This window comes from Macrotis lagotis, chromosome 3 (genome assembly GCF_037893015.1).
Source record: "Macrotis lagotis isolate mMagLag1 chromosome 3, bilby.v1.9.chrom.fasta, whole genome shotgun sequence".
Classification (NCBI taxonomy): Eukaryota; Metazoa; Chordata; class Mammalia; order Peramelemorphia; family Peramelidae; genus Macrotis; species Macrotis lagotis.
In genome coordinates, this window is record NC_133660.1 from 236,202,148 (window position 1) to 236,224,071 (window position 21,924).

Consider the following 21,924-nt stretch of genomic DNA (forward strand, 5'->3'; position numbering starts at 1 on the left):
TAGGGCAGGGAGCCAAGCCAGAGGACACGCCGGACCCCTTCTGGCGCTCTGCACACACTGCTGACTGCGTGGCCTTGGACGAGTCCCCTCTCTTCCAGTCGCTTCCAAATTGCTCATCAGCTCAATTGGGTTCTTGGTGGAAGAAGCGGGCAAGTCCCATTCATTTCATTTTGAAAGCCTGGAGTCTCCTCATTGGCTGCGGAACCATTCTGGAAAAAAAAGGGATGAGTGGGATATTCCCTTTTAAAAGTTAATATTCAGGGGCAGCTAGATGGTAGTGGATAGAGCACCGGCCCTGGAGTCAGGAGGACCTGAGTTCAAATCTGACCTTGGGCAAGCCACTTAACCCCATTGCCTTGCAAAAAAAAAATAATTAGTATTCCTAGTGAAGTCCTCTCGGGGTTAAAAATCATCAACACGAACAGATTACTCTCGGACTATTGCCTTCTCCGCTGGGGAGCCGTGGCCTGTCTGCAGGGACCTTGCGGCCTGAGTGGCCCCTGCGCCACGTGGCCTGGGAGGGCAGCAGCCGCCGCCTCTTGTGTGCTGCCAGCTCCTGCACTAAGAGGATGCCAGTTTTCGTAGCAGGCCTCCACCCTTGCACAGAGGCCCTCCCCGCTGGGTCCTCTCCCCGTGGCGGGTCGATTTTTCTGGTAAAGACCTTGCCCCGTCAGGCCGGCGGCGGGGCGGGCCGGGGCGCTTCCCCGGCGCACGCTGCACTTCGCGCCGTGAGGCCGGAGGGGGCGCAACTACAAGGGGGGGCAGCCGGCCCGGGGGCGGGGGCGGGGGCCGGCGACCAATGGGAGACGGCGCTCCGCGTGCCCGCGTGACGTCACGGCCAATGGGAGAGGGGTGCGCGGCCGGCGGCGGCGGAGGGGGCGGCGCGGGAGGATGGCGCCATGCGGCTCCTGCGCAGTGCCGCGGGGGGCGCCGGGGGCCGGGGGGCAACGGGGCCGGGGCCGGGGCCCGCGGCGCTTGGCGGCTCCGCCCTCCTGCTGCTGCTCCCGCTGCTGCTGCTGCTGCTGCTGCTCCTGCTGCTGCTGCGCCGGCCCCGGCGCCCCGCCGGCTTCCCGCCCGGCCCCCCGGGGCTGCCGCTGCTCGGCCACATCTGCGCCCTGGCCGCCGAGCTGCCGCACGTCTACATGGAGCGGCAGAGCCGCCTGCACGGCCAGGTACGGCCCCCGCCATGGGGCGCCCGGCCCCGCCCCCCGCCCCGCCCAGGCCCTGCCCGCCCCGCCCCGCCCGCTCCGCCCCCGCCATGGGGCGCCCGGCCCTGCCCGCTCCGCCCCCGCCCTGCCCCCCGGCCTGGCCCGCCCCGCCCCGCCCCCCGGCCCTGCCCTGCCCGGCCCCCCCGCCCCCCGCCCCGCCCCCCGGCCCTGCCCGCCCCGCCCCGCCCCCTCGGCCCGCTCCGCCCCCAGACCCTGCCCGCCCCGCCCTGCCCCCTCGGCCCGCTCCGCCCCCCGGCCCCGCCCGCCCCGCCCCGCCCCGCCCCCTCGGCCCGCTCCGCCCCCGCCCCCGGCCCCGGCCCTGCCCTGCCCTGCCCTGCCCGGCCCCCCCCGGCCCTCCCCCCGGCCCTGCCCGCCCCGCCCCCCGGCCCGCTCCCCGGCCCGCCCCCCGGCCCGCTCCGCCCCCGGCCCTGCCCTGCCCTGCCCGCCCCCCCCGCCCCCCGGCCCTGCCCCGCCCCCTGCCCGCCCCGCCCCGCCCCGCCCGGACTCTAGAGTGGCCATGGCAGCATGCCCAGGGAGTCCGCCCCCGGGCCTTTTCACTTCCTTCTCTTTTCCTTCCTTCCTTTCTCTTTCTTATCCTTTCTTTCCTTTTCTCCTTCCCTGCATTTCTTTTCCTTTCTTGCTCTTGATTTTCCTTCTTTCTTTCTATCTTAACCTTATTTCCTTTTCCTTTCTTTTTTCTCCATCTTTTCCTTCCTTTTTTCTTTCCCTCCCTTTCTTTTCCTTTCTTCCTCTATTTTCCTTTCTTGCTGTTTCTTTTCCTTCTTTTTTCTTTTCTTCCTTTTTCCTCTTTCTATTTCCTTTCTTTTTCTTTTCCTTTCCCTCCCTTTCTTTTCCTTTCTTGCTCTTTCTTTTCCTTCTTTTCCTTTCTTCCTTTCTTTTTTCCTCTTTCTATTTTCCTTTCTTTCCTTTCTCCTTTCTTCCTTTCTTTTCCTTTCTTTTTCTTTTCTTCTTTCCTTTCTTTCCCTTCTTTTCTCTTCCTTTCTTCCTTTTTCTCTTTCTATTTTCCTTTCTTTTTCTTTTCCTTTCTTTCCTTTGCCTTTCTTCCTTTTTCTTTATCTTTCTATCCCTTCCTTTTCCTTCTTTTCTATGTCTTTCTCTCCCTTACTTTTTCCTTTCCTTTTCCTTCCTTTCTTTTTTTACTCTATTTTTCCCTTTTTCTTTTCCTTCCTGTTCTTTTTCTTTTCCTTTCTTTCTATGTCTTTCTTTTCCTTCCATTCTTTCTTTTCCTCCCTCTTTTTCTTTCTTTCTTTTTCTTTTTTTGGATTTTTCAAAGCAATGGGGTTAAATGACTTGCCCAAGGCCACACAGCTAGGTAATTATTAAGTGTCTGAGACCAGATTTGAACCCAGGTACTCCTGACTCCAAGGCCAGTGCTTTATCCACTGCACCACCTAGCCGCCCCCTCTTTTTCTTTCTTTTCCCTTCTTTCCTTTTTTCTTTTTCCTTTTCTTTTCTTCTATTTTTCCCTTTCTTTGCTTTTCTCTTTTCCTGCATTTCTTTTCCTTTCTTGCTCTTTCTTTTTCTTCCTTTCTGTCTTGCTTTTCCTTTCTTCATTCCTTCTATCTTTCTTTCCCTTTTTTCTTTTCCTTTCTTTTTTCTATCTTTTCCTTCCATTTTTCTTTCCCTCCCTTTCTTTTCCTTTCTTGCTCTTTGTTTTCCTTCTTTTCTTTTCCTTCTTCCTTTCTTTTTCTCTTTCTATTTTCCTTTTTTCCTTTCCTTTCTCTTCTTGCTCTTTCTTTTCTTAATTTCCTTCTTTTCTTTCTTCTTTTTTCTATCTTTTCCTTATTTTCTTTTCCTTTTCCTCTCTTCCTTTTTTCTCTATCTTTCTGTCTCTTTTTTCTTTTCCTTCCCATCTGTGTCTTTCTTTCCCTTACTTTCTTTTCCTTTCTTCCTTTCTTTTTTCTCTTTCTATTTTTCCTTTTTCTTTCATCTTTTCTTTTTCTTTTCCTTCCTTTCTTTCTATATCTTTCTTTCCTTTCCATTCTTTTCCAGTCTTGTTTGTTTTCTTTCTTTTGCCTTCCTTTCTTTCCCCTTCTTTCTTTTCCTTTTTCTTCCTTTCTTTCATGTTTCTTTTGTAAGTCTAATCAATTAGACATTGTTTTCCTAATTGAAAAATATGATTCTGAGAAGGAATCCAGGCAGCTAGGGAGTATAATATATAGGGCTAGGGGCCTGGACTCAGTAAGACCCCATTCAAATCTGGTCTCAGATACTTACTCAGACCCTAGGCAGATTTCATCACCCTGTTTGCCTCAGTTTCTGCATCTGTTAAATAAGCCAAAGAAGGAAATGGCAAACCACTCCAATATCTTTGCCAAGAAAACTCCAAAAGGAGTCTCATTTTATTGTTGTGTTTTCAATTATGTTTGACTCTTTGTGGTCTCATTTATAGTAAGTGCTGCATAAATGATAACTATTATTATTAAATAAGGGGAGATCCAGTTGCTTAGAATGGAGGTAGAAATATAGAAAGGGAGAGTTTACTTCTAACTAGAAGAGTTACAGAATAATTACATTTCTATTTGAAACTTGTAACTAGAAGGAATGGGTGGAGAGAAGGGAAGGAGGAAGGAAAGCAAAGAGGAAGAAAGGAAGGGAGGGAAAGGAGAGAAAGAAGAAAACTGTGAGGAAGGAGGAATGAGAGGGAACAAGGGAAGAAAAGAGATTTATTAAGTGTCTACTTTGTGTAAATCATTGTTCTAAGTATTTAGAAGAATAAGATGTCACCTGATTCTTTGTGTGTGTGTGTGTGTGTGTGTGTGTGTGTGTGTGTGTGTGTGTGTAGAGATAGGTGTAGAAAGCAAAATATTTGGAAGTTTCATTACAAGTCAGAAGCAAAGGTCCAGTGTCCCGTAGCATCAGAAGGCTAATAGTAATGCATTTTCCAGTGATAAAGCCACATTCATCTCTGATTTGAATTTGGGTGGTTAGCTCTTTCTTTGTCAGGGTGGGGGGGGAAGCTGCAGCCCCTGCAGAGGCTGGTGGCCAGGTCCCCCCTCCTCAGTGGTCAAACACAGGAGATGGGTGGAGGCACAGCTAGTGGTTCCTGCTGTTCCTGAGGTTCTTAGATTTAGACTCCTGGGCTGTTTCCATAGGGGTCTGATTGGACATTGTAGGTGAAGGAGGTGGCAGTGGTTTGACCTCCTCGCCATTTGAAACTTGTAACTAGCCCATTGTTGCTGATCATCAGTTGATCAGAAAACATTTATTAAGTGACTGGAATGGGGAGAGACTTGAGGCAGGCAGCCATTAGCAGGTATTGCAATAATCCAGGAGTGAAGGAATAATGGGCTACATTCAAGATGGGGGAAGGGGGAAGATGCTGCAAAGGTGAGGTGAAGTGAGGGCTCTTGACAATAGCTTGGATAGAAAGGGTGAGAGATAGTAAAGGACCCAGATGATGTCAAGGTTGGATGCTTGAGGAGTGATCAGGCTGGTGCCAAACTCTACAGTAATAGGGAAGGAAGGAATGGGGGAGTGTTTAGGGGGAAAGATTGAGTTGGGAAAAAAAGTTGGGCTTGGACCACAGTGACTTTCAGATGTCTCCTGGACAACTGTCTGAAAGGCAATTGGAGAAGGGAGATTGAGGGTCAGCAGGGCTGTTCCACAGAGGTTCAAGGGATGACTTGGGTATGTTTTTCCCCCAAGCAACCCTTTTGTATAAAACCAAAATGAAGGAATCTCCTCTTTCATGTTTTAGAAAATCTCATTAGAAGCTTAGTAGTATTGTAACTAAAGACAATGTGATCCAGTGCAAATTATATTGTCTTTAGTTATTGTCACCAGAGGATCTGAGTTCATGTCCTGGCTCTGTTACTTGTGTGACCTTTGGGCTAGTGTAAAAGATGTAAAATCTGGGATTGTCTCTAGTCTTTTCCAGGGCTAACATCAAATATGATCTTACGACCTGTATTTCAAAGCAGGTATATATATATGTATATATATATATATATATATATATATATATATATATATATATATATGTAATATATATATATATATATAGATATATATATAGATATATATATATATATTTTCCTGTTTCTTTATATATACTTGACTGCCACCATAAGATGCCTTTATCTGCACAGGAATTCATTACCTATCCAATCAATAAGAATCAGGGTAGTGATTGCTTTTTTACAGAAGTGGAATATCCATAGAAGATGATGCTGGTCTCCAAGTCTAGGCTCAAGGTTGTGGTCCTGGTGTTGGCTCCACACTGGTGCTTGCCCTGATCCCCTCACACCTACACCACTGCCCTAGCTGTGGGTGGGTCTGCTGCCTACAGTCTCTCCCCACTCTAGTCCACCCCTGGTTCAGCCACTAGAATGATTTTTCAAGTTGCTTAACTTGTCCAAGCATCAGTTTCCTCCCATATATGAGCATATTCCTGGAATTTCCTACCCCACAAAGCTGTTGTGAAGACAGGGCAGCTAACCCTAACCCTAACCCTAACCTCAAGGTCATTGTCAGAAGGACTGGAGTTCAAATCCTGTCTGACACTTGCCTCTTACTAGCCAACCTTGGATAAGTCACTTTAAACCCTGATTGTCTCACATCTAGGGCTCTGTCCACGATTCATATCTAGCCACTAGACCTAGATGACTCTGGAGGAGAAAGTAAGACTGGTAACTTAGCCCAGTTCCCCTCACTTAAATCCAATTCATGTGCTTGTCATGGCATCATTTCCCAGCTCACTCTCCCTTTGAGAGTGAAGGACACACATTATTATTGTGAAGACCATAGAAGATGTGGAAGAGCTTTAAAAACCATAAAACAGACTAAAGCTCTTCAGAAACCTTGAAGACACCCTAGCAGAGAGGCTAAGAACCTTTGTCCTTGGATTCCCTGGAACGTACAAGTAAGACTCTATATGACATGCTTTAGATGCTAATTGATAAGAGTCTCATTAGCCAGAATTTCCTGTGTTGACAGCACCAAAGGGCATGGAGCAGGGGCTTGATGTACAGACCATGGTCTGGAGTGACTTCTGTAGGAGGGAAACACTGTAAGCCCAGAGAATTTCTGGTGTTTGGCAAGTGGCTGCTCATTGGCTTATTATTGATAGTGTGTTAGCCACCTGAGAAATTCTGATCAGCTCTCTTGTTTGTAGAGAGTGGAATGAGAAGATTGATAGGATTATTGATAGATTGTAGTTAAAGTCATAATTGATTATACCCACTTAAAAAAACCCCTTGTAAGTCAAGTGGCTTATCGATGAAAGGTCTTTGAATTATTAACAAGTGGAGTTCCCGAGAGGAAGAGAAGCAGCAAGTTTTGCTAGCCTGGACAAGACAGAAGAAAGCAGTCGCTGGAGGGGCCACCAGAGAGCCTGGCTTCGAGGGCTGACCCTGAGACCAACCTAAATCACTTCTCTCTAAGCCAATGTCTTCTTTAAAGGAGAGATGTTTTTACCGCCTGATGCCTCATAGGACTGTTGTGAAGAAAGTGAATTGAAGCACTGTGTACAAAAGGGGAGCTATTATTAAGAGTGGGTGTGAAAACTGTACACTCAGGTACATTAGTAAATAGTCATAAGGAAATCATGAATAATCAAAATTAAAAATCTGTGCATATGGGTCATTAGTAAAAAACAGTGCTCGGCTCAGTATGAAAAGGAGAAATAAGAAGGTTCTTGCAGAATTTCTCTTCCCACAGACCAGAATAACAAGCAGGGTACCTCTCATTGACCAAAAGGTGAAAGTAACAGAAAATGGTTAGGGCTGATGGACTTCAGTTCCGATCCCATACACCCCCATGATGCAGAGGAGAAATGAGGCCCAGGCAGTCAGAGACAGCAACCCAACATGAAGCCACCCACATCTCCTGACTCTTCACCCCATGCTCTCTGCTTCTGCTCACTGAATCAGGTTCTGCTCCACCACAGTCAATGAGGATGCTGTGCCTGGACCGAGCAGAGAGGAAGCCTTTGTGGTCCTCCTAGGACCTCAGTTGTTTCTATCAATACTTGATAGTCATTACTGATGCTTGGAAAAGCAACTGACATACTTCCAGATTCTTAGATTCAGAGAAAGCCTGGAAAAGAATCTAAAAATTTCCTAAGGAAAACTTTCCCTAGATCACATGTCATTTAAATTCTTTTTTTTTCTTTTTTTTCTTTCCAAAGATTTTCAGTTTAAATCTTGGAGGTTTGTTCACTGTGGTCCTAAATGGCTATGATATGGTAAAAGAATGTCTTGTCCATCAAAGTGAAATTTTTGCAGACAGACCTGCTCTCCCGTTGTTCAAGAAGCTGACCAAAATGGGAGGTATGTGTATTTTTCAACTATTAAGGACTTATTAAAATATCTTAAGCCATTTGGTTTGAGAAAACATAGTCTACAACACGAGCAACTCAAAGTACTCTGCAATACAGTTGGGTAAGTGAGAAGTGATTTGTAAAAATGCTTAGCACAGGGTCTGTGTGGATGCTTTATAAAGACTTTTTTTCCCTTCCTCTCTTCCCTTGGGAACTCTCTCTGAGTTGTAGTTTCCTTTTGTGGGAAATGAAAATAATATTTGCACAACTTTTTGGTGGGTTTATTGTCAGTATCAGATGCCATAATATAGGTCAACTTCTTCATAATCTTAAGCAGCATTTAAATCCTAAGTGGCTATTAAAATTATTATACTTTTTTACTATAGATCATCCCAAGTTACTTATTCAAAGAAAACAGATGGTTTAAGTCAGTTCAACATATGTCATTGTCCCCTTATTACAGTGAAAAGATCATGATCTACACTCTTCAGGAATATTTACTCTAATAGGGGAAATGACTTGTATGCAAATAGCTTCATACAAAAGGTATAGGAAGTAAAAATGAGAAGTATTTTGTAACTTGATTAAGGAACAAGCATTTAAGGGCATCAGAAGAGGCTTCCTGGAGGAAGTGGACATGAGCTGGGCCTTGAAGAAAAGGAAGGATTTAATTTAGCAGAGATGGGAATCCATTGGGAGAGAATCTGCAAATATGGAAAGACAGGAAAAGTCAAAATGAAAGTAGGGAATGAGTCTAGGCCTGGTTGAATTTATGAAAGGCTATGGGATGAGTTAAGGTAAGGATAGACTGTAATCAGATTACAGAGTACCTTACATACCAGGCCAGTGAATTCTTATTTTATTCATTAGGCAAAAATCACTTTATGTGTGGAAACAAGATGCAATACAGTCAGAGCTGGGCCTCAGGAGGTTATAGATACAGCCAGAATGTATTCTGAAAGACGATGATACAGAGAGAGCAGGATCCGACTTAGGGCAGTTGGGAAGAGATAAAGGCTTCAGCCCACAGAGGCAGTTGAAAGATGAGAGAACACTAAGTGTGTTGTGAGGGTGGTGTCAACAACTCGGCAACTAAGGAATATGATGGGTGTAGAGAAAGCTTCAAAAAGGTCTCTGGAACTTTGAGCCTGTGTGACTGTGAGGCTGGTGAGAAAGAGAGAGAGGTTTGGAAGAGAAACAATGATTTTAGTCTCGAATCTGCTGAGCTTCCAGTTGGAGGGAATGTTCCTTCTTCACCTGGGTCTGGAGCATTGGGGATCTAGACAAGGTCTGTGTATGGATACAGTGGTCAGTTGGAGCTGGGTCTAGATGAAAAGGTGAAGGGATAACTGGTCCAATCTCTCCTGTAGGTTTGCTCAATGCCACATATGGCCAGGGTTGGATAGATCATCGAAGGCTCGCCGTGAATAGCTTTCGCTGTTTTGGTTCTGGTCAGAAATCCTTTGAATCCAAAATTGCTGAAGAAGCCAAGTGCTTCATTGATGCTGTTGACACATATAAAGGGAAACCCTTTGACCCAAAGCAGTTGATAACAAATGCTGTTTCAAACATCACCAACATGATTATTTTTGGAGAACGTTTTTCCTATGAAGACACAGAATTTCAGCATATGATTGACATCTTTAGTGAGAATGTGGAGTTGGCTGCCAGTGCCTCTGTCTTCTTGTATAATTCTTTCCCCTGGATTGGCATCTTCCCCTTTGGGAAACACCAGCAACTTTTTAAGAATGCAGCTGTGGTCTATGATTTTCTCGCTAGGATTATTGAAAAGGTGTCAGCCAATAGGAAACCACAGTCACCTCAACATTTTGTAGATGCATATTTGGATGAGATGGATAAAGGTAGAAATGATCCAGGCTCCACATATTCCAAGGAAAACCTGATTTTCTCTGTGGGGGAACTCATCATCGCTGGAACAGAAACAACCACCAATGTACTAAGATGGGCAGTTCTTTTTATGGGTCTTTATCCTAACATACAAGGTGAGAAATTTATTTTGAAGCTTGGGGACCATATTTATGGAGGCTGGGATGGGAATCTCTTCTGTGAAGGAAAGGACACTTGATTTGGACTCACATATTTACTATCTATCCATGTGACCTTGAGTTAATCATTTAATCTCTTCAGGCCTCTTTCCTCAGTGGGACTAGATGACCCCTGAGGACCCTTTCAGCTCTAACCCTGTCTATGATCTACATTCAAAGTACAGACTAAATTTATTCCCAAATGAAGAAGAAGAAGAAGAAGAAGATGACACACAGTTGATATTCTTTTTTCCTCCTTTCCCCTTCAGGGTCTGTTACTGTTTTAAAATTTAACAAAATCTTATTTGTGTGTACTAGACTTTTACTAGGAAAAATGATTGCCCAGAATACTACCTGGAAGCACCATAGATTGTATAGCTGTAGATCATCTGTTCCAATATTCCCTTTTAAAAGGAGGGGAAAAAATCTGACTGGGAACATCAGCCTGAAATCTACTAAATTAGAATATTTTCAGAGCTGTCTATTGTTATCTTCCCTCTCAGTTACAAAGGGCTTCAAAAGTTTGAGGTCAAAGGAATGTAAAACTTTATGATTTTAATAATTGCCTAATAACTTGCCCCCCTTTTCTATAATAGGGCAAGTTCACAAAGAGATTGATTTAATTGTGGGTCCCAATAGGACACCTTCTCTGGAGGACAAGTCCCGAATGCCATTTACTGAGGCCGTTTTGCATGAAGTTTTGCGGTTCTGTAACGTGGTCCCACTGGGTATTTTCCATGCAACTTCTCAAGACACAGTTGTACGTGGTTATTCTATTCCTCGGGGCACTACAGTCATTACAAATCTTTATTCTGTTCACTTTGACAAAAAGTATTGGAAAGACCCAGAAGTATTTTATCCAGAGCGGTTTCTGGACAGCCACGGACAATTTGTTAAGAAAGAAGCACTGATTCCTTTCTCACTAGGTAAGCTCTTCTTTATACCTCCATAAGGTGTGAGGGTCTCTGGGACCCTTAGCTAGTCTATAGCAACAAACTTCACTACTGACCTTCACCTTGGAAGAGCCTCACCTGCTGCTTCTTGGGAGAGGGGCTTTGTGAATGAATGGTCTTGAAGCTGGCCAGAATAATGATAAAACTTAATCATTTTTAAAATGTATTTAAGCTGAATTTTGGAACAATCATGACCATACCCTCAGAGTTATTGTAAAGAAAGCTTATTGTCAGTCGTAATGCACTCAGAAATAAGTGCCGTCAGATTAATAGTAGAATAGCACAACCATTGTCATCATCACTACATTCAGAGAGCATGTTACAAACATTATGAGAGAGGGGCACTATTATTAGAATATCTTCCACACCTTACAGATGTGGAAACTGAGATAGAGATTAGAGTGACTTGCTGGTTTCACACAGCTACTAAGTGCTAAGGCAGGATTTTAATTCCGATCTTCTGGCCTAAAGTCAGCTCTCTATTCTTGGACTACATAGCAAACCAAGAAATACTGAGGACTGTGCAGATCATCAATCAATCGATAAACTTGTAAAATTCTTTCAGTGTTGGGCATATGCTAAGTATTAGGAATCTAAAAAGGGGCAAAAGACCATACACACATATGTATATGTGTGTGTGAATACATATATATATACACACACAAGTTACATAGAGGATAAATAGGAAGTGAGAGGAGGTACCAGAATTAAAAGGGATTGGGAACAGCTTCCTATTTAAAAAAATGGGATTTTCCTTGGGGCTTAGTTAAAGAAATCCAGGGAAGTTCATAGGCAAAGATTAGGAGGAAGAGAATTCCAGTTGGGGGAGTGGGGAGGAGGCAGAGGAAATGTAGGGAGCAGAGGGCAGATGAATATTCTTCATGAAGCAGTAAAGAGGCCAGTGTCACTGGATGGAAGCGTACAGGGTGATGAGGAAAGTGTAAAAAGACTCAGAAAGTAGGAAAGGGCTAGATTATGAAGGGTTTGGAATCAAACAAAGTCTTTGATATTTGGTCCAGGAGATGATAGGAGCCACCACTGGAGTTTACTGAATGGGGGGGGGGGGGGGCGGGAGGGTGACATTGTTAGACCTTCATTTTAGGAAAATCACTTGGTTGGCTGAGCAGAGGATGAACTGCAGTGGGGAGAGACTTGAGGTAGGCAGACCCACCAACAACTATTGGGACCGTCCAGGTGTGAGGGCATGAGATTTGGTACCAAAGTGGACCTAGCACTGGGACCATAATCTTGAGACTGAACTTTGAGGCCAGCAACCACTTCCCTATCCCACAAAGATCGGATAAGATAAGGAGTTCCACAGAAGAAGGCATCTTCTTGGGGGGGGGGGCAGTGTCAGAGGACAGAGGGGACCATGTTTGAGAGATGATGCACAGCAAGCCTTGGCAACAACTTGGATTTGGTGTGTGTGGGGTTGGGAGTGGTGAAACATAGTAGATGTTTAGTAAATGTTTATTGATTGGTATCACCAAATTCTTTGTCCAACACCTCCATTTGAATGATATATAATATATTAAGGGGTGAGGTGGGGGGAGAAGACTTCAACTGTTTCATGTGGGGGGAAAGATTGATTTTTTTCCCTTCTACTCAGGAAGAAGACATTGTCTTGGAGAACAACTGGCCAGGATGGAAATGTTTTTGTTTTTTACATCATTGCTTCAACGATTCCACTTGCATTTTCCACACAATGTGGTTCCAAATCTCAAACCAAAATTAGGCATGACATTGCAGCCACTACCATACCTCCTCTGTGCAGAAAGACGGTAGCCAAAGAACAGCTATGTTAGACTATGAAAGATTCTGCTCCCTGCTCAGAACTTGAGCAATTTGTCCCATTATCATAATTGTATTTAAAATTATTTTCCAAAGTATAAATTGAGAAGTGCAAATGTGAGATGGAGTTCTATAAATTTACAGTTGTACTCCCAAACCCAGTTTGCTAACTCCCTCCACATTTTAATCTAGATTCCTGATTTTCCAGGAATGTGTATCCAGAGAGGGACCTGCCAGCCAAGCCTCTGCCCTCTCTCTTTGGTGGACGTGTTAGAGAAAGAATATATAATGGGAAGAAAGATTTTCTTGTGGGGGAAGAGGGGAGTGAGATTTGATCCCTTCAGCAAATCCCAGCCTTTGTCCTTCCTGGCTTCAGTTAGACCCTTCTTCAGGTAAAATTGTTACTTGTTTCCAAACTGGAAAAATTTAATGTTAAATAATGAAACTAATGTTGATGAAATAAAAACAGCTGATTTGTCTCTTAGGATTCCCTTGTTCACACAAGAATCTCTATTCTGCCTGGTTTTCTCATTCAGCAGTTGTTTGCAACCATAAACAGTAACAGATTATAATATTTGTCAAAATACTCTGCCCCCTGGGGAAAAGTAATCAGTACTATCAGTTATTTTCAAGTCATTGCCTCAAAACAAGTTGTTGTGGTGACTGTAAACAAAGCTTGGTGTGGTTTCAGGAAAGGGACTGAAAGCAAAAGAGAGAAGTCCATTCAGTGGACATCCTCCCTCAAGCCAGGTCAGGCTCATGCTTAGCTTCATTGTCTGAAGGGACCTCACAGTTCAGCAGGTTCGAGCCTTTGGATTACAAAAGAGACAAATCCAGGCATTCTGAATTCAGGGTCCTTCCTACACTAAGGAATGGCAGGGAAGTAGAGGCTCTCAAACTAAGGTAAGGGCCAGATGAGCAATTTCCTGCCTCTCTTACCAAACTCAATCATTGGAAAACACAAACATGGTCCTTCTGCTAACACCTACCTTGTTCAGTCTTGTTCAGTATCAGAACTTGGGCCTAGAGAAACACCTTGAATCCTATAGCTCACAGGAGGAAACAAAGTCGTCCTACTCAAGTTACTGAGACTGAGTCTTCCTTGAGTACATTTTAGCAAAGGCCTTGTCCTTACTTTACTTCCTCTCAAAAAGGGACCTGTGAATGACCTCTGGAATAAACCCCACATGTCACAATGTGCACGGTCATTGAATTGGGATGGGGTTCTAGGGTTCAAGTTTAAGGGGAAGACTTCTTTGTAATGGTTGAACCCTGATGTTTGATGTTAAGCAGAATGGAGTTCATTCCCACAGTTCACTCAGTCCAGGAGCTAGAGACATGGCGGCTGTTCAGAAAGAGTTATCATTTAAAGGGGTGACTAGGTGGCACAGTGGATAGAGCACTGGCCTTGGAGTCAGGAGTACCTGAGTTCAAATCTGGCCTCAGACACTTAATAATTACCTAGCTGTGTGGCCTTGGGCAAGCCACTTAACCCCATTGCCTTGCAAAAACTATAAAAAAAAGTTATTTAAAATAGCTCTTGACAGGAATGGCTGTAGTCAGGACTACAGATGGCATAATGAACAACAAACATCTCCCAATCTGATGATTGTCACTAAAATGCTTTCACTTCAAGGATCTATGTTTACAGAGAGAAATACATCTAATCTCACATTGAAAATCGATGTTAAGATGTGACATAAAAGCTTTTAGCTTCAGCCTTGTTGCTTTTGTGATTGGTCAGTCTCTTCAAATCCAAACTGTCCACTGTGTTCCCAGTGGTCAGGGAAATTGTTAGCTCCCATCATCTGGTCCTTACCTCAGTTTTTAATTCACTATTGTTTCCATTGCTAGTGACCTCCATCCAGGACTGGTAAAAATTTTGTTCTACTTTGCATTATAGCTTTTGGATGAGATGATAGTAGTGAAACAAGTGTGCTCCAACTACTAAAAATCCATGAAGTTTTACATGACTTGATTGAGAAATCTCTACCAAGTCATTCAGGAGCTCATTTAGGAGAGGGTCCTTGACAAACTGAAGTTACCCAGGAGCAAAGGGGAGATTAGGTAAAGCCTGAAGAGAGGCAGAGGGCAGTGCTGACTTGTTAAGGGTTCCTTCACAGTGAGAGCTTACTGAAAACCTTTCAGAAGGGGCAGTCCTGGCAGCCCTGGCTACTTCTTCAACCACTAGGCAGAGAGCTTAGATGAGTTCTTTTATTCAAAGGTGGTTCCAAATTATGTTAGAAAGCCCTCATGTATATGTGCTTGTTTTTGTACACCCATATGGGTGTTTATAGGTAGTTACCAGTTGAATGAACCAATGAATACATTAAGAAATCTTCATTCTGGGATGTGGTTAGCTGGCATCATGGACAGAGCACAGGCCCTGGAGTCAGGAGTACCTGAGTTCAAATGTGGCCTCAGATTTTTAATAATTACCTAGCTGTATGGCCTTGGGCAAGCCACTTAACCCCATTTGCCTTGCAAAAAAAAAAAAAAACCTTAAAAAAAAGAAATCTTCATTCATTCTGGGGGCAAAGGATGGACTTAACAGCACAGAATTCCTTGCTTCCTAGTTAGGTAGTCATTTGTTTTAAGTACCTGAGATACTGAGTTCAAACTGAAAAGAAAAGCTGGGCACGAGCAGCCATTAGCCCTGCTCTAGCTAAGTGAGGTCTCAGTTTTGACTGAGTTCTTGGAAGGCAGATGTTAAGTTATTTGGTCTCCCACAGCAGCAGATGACTTATAGTGTACAAGTTTGATCCAGATTCCCTCAAAAGCTTACCTCAGCTTCTAGGATTCTGATTTTGTATTTAATTTATTAATTCCCTTATATTATTAAGGCAGCTATGGTGATTCACAAATTAATATGCTAGATTTCCCTGGAGGAGCAGAGCCAAGACCCTTTGAGAAAGGATATCTGTAGGACCTTGGCATGGACCCCAATACTCCCGACACACACACACACACACACACACACACACACACACACACACACACAGAAGAAAATAAAAGTTACGCTTGGGAGACAATTGGTAGCTTTAAAATATTTAATATACTATACCAGTTCCTTATGATTATGGAAGTAACAAATTGGACAAAAAAATAGTTTGCAGAGTTTCTTTGGGCTAACATTACCTGTTTGTTTATAAGCCATAATCAAGGAACAAAAAGTTGAAAAGCTCTAATGTTGAAAAATCAACAGCCAATTGTGAAATTATTCCATTATTTTAAAATAAATTCCAGTAACTGAATATTCTAAAAGAATAAAAAAGAATAACACGCTTCTATTGAGAAGCTAAATGAAAGCTGTACATTAAATCCCCCCTGCCTCCCCTTCAACATCTTAATCAAAGGGCCCTGGGAGTGCCTGCTTTGCTATTGGCAGAGAGGTGTGATGTGCAGAACTGAGCAGTGGTGCCCCTCTGAGGGTGACTTCTGGTGAAAAAGAAAAGGCAAAACCAGTAAACTAGGTAAATGTATCTAGAAAACAACTCCCCATGGAGAGTTGTGAAAACCCTGGGCATTACCAATGAGGTCACTGTGTTGGAAGTAGGAACCTAGTATGTGAACACCCTACAAAAGGGCCTTTTGCATACTGAATTATATTCCAGTTGGATGGGCCCAGGTCCTTTTTGGGTGACAGCTGTGCAGTCTGGGGGGGGGGGGGTCATATCAGCCTTGCAAACAAAAGCTCCTTAAACTGCTAAGAGCCATGGAAAGCCCTACCAGCATAGCCTTTGGATAGAGCTTGAGCCTTCATTATTTCACCAGTATTTGTTTGTACCGGCTGCTTTCAGTGCCTTTCTGCACAATCAAAATGAGCTCTGTAGGTTTTCCCTCACAAAAATCACAATTACAACCTTTCTAGCTCACAAGTGTTGTAGAAAAGCTGCCCATGCATGGATTGTGCAACCACATCTTCACTACTGTCATCTAAAAAGTTTTAGGAAGTAAGATGGTAGGTAAAAATAATTTTAATTAGCAAAAGAAATACAAAATGGTGATCCTGAAACTAAACCAACAACTGGGCAACAGGAATAAATAATAGTAGTCATCTCACATTGAACCTTTTTAATCATTGCCCAGAATGCACTTGGAGCAAAGGGAGATAGATCCAAAGAAGGGAGGAAGGGGAGCTCAGTGTCACCCAAGGATACCACTGATCCTGGGGAATTTTGACTCTGAAGGTGATGGCTCCAATTCTGTATTTACTACATGCAAGCACTCAAAGAGCATTTCTTTTAGCTGTCTATGACCTTTTTGTAGGAGTGATTTGCATTATATTCTGCAGTTACAATCAGAGGAGATTTCAATTCAACAAAAAGTAAGGAAGAGAAAGTTTCCCTCTTGTTTTTTGGCTTTGATCTGTCTCAAAATATATGTATGTGGAAGGAATAACACTCCTAAGGTCATAGTGGGATGGGACTGGAGTTTGATGGGGTTAGTGGGATATGCTTTAAAAATAGTCATCCTGAGTAAGAGTAAAAAAATGTAGCAGTACTGAGTGAAAAAACTCTTTAAAGATTATAAAATTCTACCACAGAGCATCAATTTAGAACACAAAATTTGATGCTCACTGCAAACCTGAATCATTTCAGTAAAACTGCAACGATGCATGACAGAAAAGGCATCAAAAACTGATGCACCTTGATCCATCTGAATCATTTTTAAGAATCAGAATACAATATGGATGTCTCAGCCCCCAAATGGAAAAACTGCAGTGGAAGGTAGCACCGAATACAGCATGGAGCCCCCTTCCACTGGCTGTACTGCAAACACCATCTTCATCCTAGGCAGGAAGAAATATCTGGAGGCAAGAACTGAAAAGGGTGAATTCCAGTCTTACACGAACCAAAAGTCCTGCATCCTTGACAACTGAAGAGTGCTTGATCAACTTGCAGGGACCATGTGGGAAAGGACGAGCTCTGGATTCAGCAAAATAGCTCCAGAACCAAAAGATCTGTCCACAAAGTAGGGCTTCCAAAGACTTTACAGTCATGGGATTTATGAAGTATTGAACCTAGCTTTCTCTTCCATGGGGACATGACTAGGGCAGTGAGGATCCTATCACAGTATGAAGGCCTTCCCACCTCCCAGAAGATAGGTTGGTCTAAGGTCAGCACAGTGAAGAAACTGAGGCCAGGGTCTATAGTACTCTCCAAGCATAGCTCCTTCACCTCTTCTCCTAAGGGAAGGCGACAACAGAGTCTCCTCTTCTTTCAGCATAATGGAGATGATAGTGATGGTGATGATGAATGGGAAGATGACAGTGCTGATAATGGCAGCGGCATTTCTTCATCACCTGATTCCTCCATGATTTAGAGTTCTTTGGTTGGTGATGGAAGTGGACTGTGGCCCTCCACATCTGGTGTGACATCTGCACCAGAGTTCTCACTTCCTCTCTCAACCAACCTCTTCCAAAGCTGATGATTTTCATTCAGATGCTGTGTTAACTGACAAAACTTGCGGTACTTCACCTTTTTTTTATGTTGTAATTCTGTAAAAATCAAAACACAGTTTTAAAATCTTAGCACCATAATGACAAAGACTTAACTATGCCTGACTTACAAATGAACATGAACTTGCCAACCTAGAAATAACTTTCTGAAAGCTACAGTGATGATATTCCACACACTGGGAGGACAAGGGTGGTTGCCTTACTTGGCCTGGAACTAGATGGAGAATCAGTAGGAGCCATAGTAGCATTAGCAGTAGAATGAGCTCCATCTTCGTCTGACTGTAATTCTTCACAGAATTCCTCACTTGCAGTATCTTCACATTCTTCTTCGATCCACAGGCCAGGAAGCAAACCCGCTGCATTGTAGGAATTACACAGGGGCCCCACTATGTGAGAGATAAAAGATTCCTGCAGCTTTGCAAGCTGTGGACAGTGGCGATCCATGAAGGGACTGATGGGCAGACCAAGACTGGCCTCTTCATCTCCCTGAATAGTTTAAGAAACAAATAGGTGCATTTATGTTATCCTAACAGTGTTCAAAGTACACTACACTAAGCTCCTTCCTTACATTAAATCTCAGTTTCCAATAAGGCATGAGAGAGTTTTCATGTAAGCTGTCCCTGCCTTTCAACAGATTCATGTGGAAGCTGCTTTATTATCATCAGTGTTGTGATCTCCATTTAATGACTGTGATGAAGCAGAATCATGAGGTCTCAGTGTTTATTGTTTGTCAGCTGTTTTCTTCTCTTTTTCTGAGGCCAACCTAATGATAGTTTATTCTCTTTAAAGATACTGCTGGCTGGCATTTTGAGAAGTTTGCTACAGCTGTGATTCCAACACATGCCGAAGCAGACTTCTGCCTGTTTTCCTTTTAGTTGGTTCCTCAGTTTTAAGCACTTGTTCCTTGTCCTAATTCTACTAATGGATTTTAATGTTCATCCAACAGTGACATAGAATCTAAAAAGAGACTGCTTCTTCATCTAGAATCAGCAGCAATATCCCTCTCCCTCCAAATCACTAAAAAGGCCAAGTACATGAGTAATGAAGGAAAAAAATGAATTCCCTCCCTTCTCAAACCCATTCACTCTCAGAGGCTAGCAGCTAATGACAATATGTACACATAAGGTTTCAAGGCCCTGGTGATAGTGATTGTGTATCAGCCTGAACTTGGCTCTTCTGACAAGCAGTTTGGGATGTTACTCATTTTAGGGTCATCTTTCTCTGCTTTCTCCAATTTGTGGAGCGTAGGAAGTTTGTTTTTCACAACCTTAAGACTTTGGCATTTATATTCTCATTGAAATACAAACAGCATTTTCAAAAAAAAGTTAACAATTATTTGTCAACTCTCAAATGACTATCTTGATGAATTTATTTGCTCCACACTTAAAGAATTTGGAGCAGACAAGACTGTACTGTTGGCCTCCAGAGGAGAAATTAGGATAAAAGGAAAGAAGTTATGAAAAGGCAATTTTCAGTGATGTGTAAAGAAGTGTTTTCTAATAATGGAATCATGGACTATCCCATGGTTTGTTTCACAAGGGAATGAACTTCCTACCCTGGGAGGTCTTCAAGCAGAAGGTAAATGGATATAGGATAGTATGAGATATATAGGAGACAGAAAGGATTCCTATTTAAGTAAATGATATAGTTGGTGGCCTTTAAGGGTAGCATTGAAGAAAAAATTGACAGCATTTTATGAAAACACAATTGGCAATTTATGAAGCAAAGGATAAACCTCTTGGACCATACAACAGAAAGGCCCTGTCAGAATCAGCCCAAATCCAAAGGTAAGCACTGACCCAAAAGGACTCCCAAGACAACATCAAAAAGGGAAGAGTTGAAAGGAGGAAGGTTAGGACAAAGTTGCAATAGCCTAAGTAAAGAGCAATGACTCCTTAATAGAATGAGATGGAATAAAGACCTGGAGGTAAAAGAGACCACAGAGATCACCTAATCCAACTTTACACAGAGATGAGGAAAGAGGAAAAATGACTAAGTCAAAACTGGAAGGACAGCCCTGACTTGGACTTGGCCAAGTACTTTCATTATACATCACTATGCTTGAGAATTATCTCTATTCGATCAAGGCTTGAAGCCTGGAAAGGCAGTGACTCTCCCAAGATCACATAGTTATTTTATGACTGATAAGAACTTCAAAGCTTCTTAGCTATTCTCAACCCTCTCATTTTACAGGCCCAGAGAGGAGTCCCAATAAGGAGAATTCCACCAGTGAAAGGACTATGATTTTTTAAAAATATTGAGGTATTTTATATAGGCTAGACTGCGTAGTATAATGCACAGAAAGCAGGCCTTAAGTCTCAGGAAACATGGGTTCAAATCCGGACAAATATTCTAGTTGTATGACAATGAATAAGTCACTTAAAATCTAGCCCAGGTAGTTATAACTAAAAGTTATGGAGCTGTTCATTTGTGGGAGGAATTTCCCATATCATTGGAATCACAGCAGACCCATTTTCAACTTGTCACAAAAAATTTCACAAATAAAAACATCCCCAATGAAATGATGGCTTACCATATGGATTGTATTATGTTCAAGGTAACCATCTCCCTCCTGTCTCACCCCATTTCCTTCTACCTTTTTAGGGACCAAGTTATGAAGGAAGGGCTTTGAACATTAAAAAGAGGAGGTTCTGATAGGGAGATGGGAATCTGTGACATGCTCAGACCTGTGCTTTAGGAAAATCATGTGGAGGATGAGCTGGAGTAGAGAAAAAACTAAGTCAGGCAGAGCAATTAGAAATTCACCAGAGAGCATTACAACTGAAATAGTTTTGTTAACAAAAGGATTATAGAGTTAGGTTTTTACAAATCTAGAAATAAAATTGTGGTCATGATTATCTGTAACTAATTGACTGAGACAATTGTGCAGGTCCCTGGGGTAGCTAGCCTGCCACAGATTAAAGATGTGGCATTGGTCTTACAAAGAAATGCAAGCTCTTGGTCATCAGGCATTCCCCAGGAGAGAGATTTTTGATGGGTAAGTATAACTCTATCACCACTACTAGGATCCTAATTCCAACCATCTGGTGTTTTAGAAGCTTCATATTGATATAGCAGAAACAGCTATTCTGGAGAGAAAAGGTTTTTGTAGCTTACTATCCTCCTTTCCAGATGCTTATTCTGATTCTGAACCCAGCAGCCTTCAACCAAGATTTAGCTAGTAAGCAAGGAATTCTCTAGCCTCAGTGTTCCTTCTCTCCTTTCCTAGGAGCCTAGGGATCACAGCTATGATTTTAAAGGTGATACTTTTGAAGACAAAAACCTGGATGATAAATGATGAAAGAATAAAAGAATAAGCAGCATGATATAGTAGATGGAGAACTGGAATTGCAGCCAAAAGAGCCAGTGTTCAAATCCTGCATCAGATAGTTATTAACTAGGACACTGACCAAGCCCTAAATTTCTCTGGACTGCTATTTCCTCATCTAGAAATAAGGGGGTTGGGCTTCATGGCCACCAAAGGCCCAAAATCTGGGATTCTTAAAAACACTGTGACCTACAAAGTCCCATGACCTGCTACAGATCCAGTAAACTTGAATGGAAAAACTGGCATTTGAATCAGAGGGCTAGGATTTCACTTACAGCTTTGCCACTTACTAACTGGGTTATTTTATGGAATGTGATTTAATCTCAGTTTTCTCATCTGGAAACGTGCGAGAAAATTAAATTATCTCTAATGAACAATGGAATCTTGCCCAGAAGTTATTTGAGAATGAAGGAAGAGTGGAATCTCCCTGAAAGAAGGAATGGTCTTTCCTTTTCTTTTTGGACCTCTTAGGACATTACTCAGCACACAGAATTCACATGCTTTAAAAGTACTTTCTTATTCATTCCTATAACCCAGACTTGCCTCACCTCTGGACAGAATCAGACTTAAACTAACCTTCGGTAATGGAAAATGATTCTTGTTCTCACTTTGGCTGTTAAAACCAAATGGGGGGGGGGGTGCAGCTAGGTGGCACAGTGGATAGAGTACCGGCCCTGGAGTCTGGAGTACCTGAGTTCAAATCTGACCTCAGACACTTAATAAATTACCCAGCCGTGTGGCCTTGGGCAAGCCACTTAACCCCATTTGCCTCGCAAAAAAACCTAAAAAAAAAAAAAAGAAAAGAAAAACAACAACAACAACAAAACCAAATGGGCTTAGAGAGGAGAATGGGAA

The 21,924-nt window shown here is 43.0% G+C and overlaps 2 protein-coding genes across 2 annotated transcripts in view; one reads left to right on the forward strand and one right to left on the reverse strand.

Moving 5' to 3' along the window:
- Positions 1–899: 899 nt before the first annotated feature.
- Positions 900–13,808, forward strand: CYP2R1 (cytochrome P450 family 2 subfamily R member 1). Its single transcript, XM_074230220.1, has 5 exons — positions 900–1,172; positions 7,360–7,501; positions 8,862–9,494; positions 10,133–10,462; positions 12,099–13,808. The coding sequence occupies exons 1-5, from the start codon at positions 900–902 to the stop codon at positions 12,272–12,274; spliced, it is 1,554 nt and encodes a 517-aa protein (XP_074086321.1). The 3' UTR covers positions 12,275–13,808.
- A 191-nt stretch (positions 13,809–13,999) lies between these two features.
- The window catches only part of PDE3B (phosphodiesterase 3B), a 180,683-nt gene continuing 172,758 nt past the window's right edge, over positions 14,000–21,924 (reverse strand). Inside the window, exons 15-16 of the mRNA XM_074230219.1 lie at positions 17,945–18,227; positions 14,000–17,780 (exon numbers count right to left, since the gene is read on the reverse strand). Coding sequence (XP_074086320.1) covers positions 17,602–17,780; positions 17,945–18,227 — 462 coding nt within the window. The 3' untranslated portion in view covers positions 14,000–17,601. The remainder of the gene's footprint in view (positions 17,781–17,944; positions 18,228–21,924) is intronic.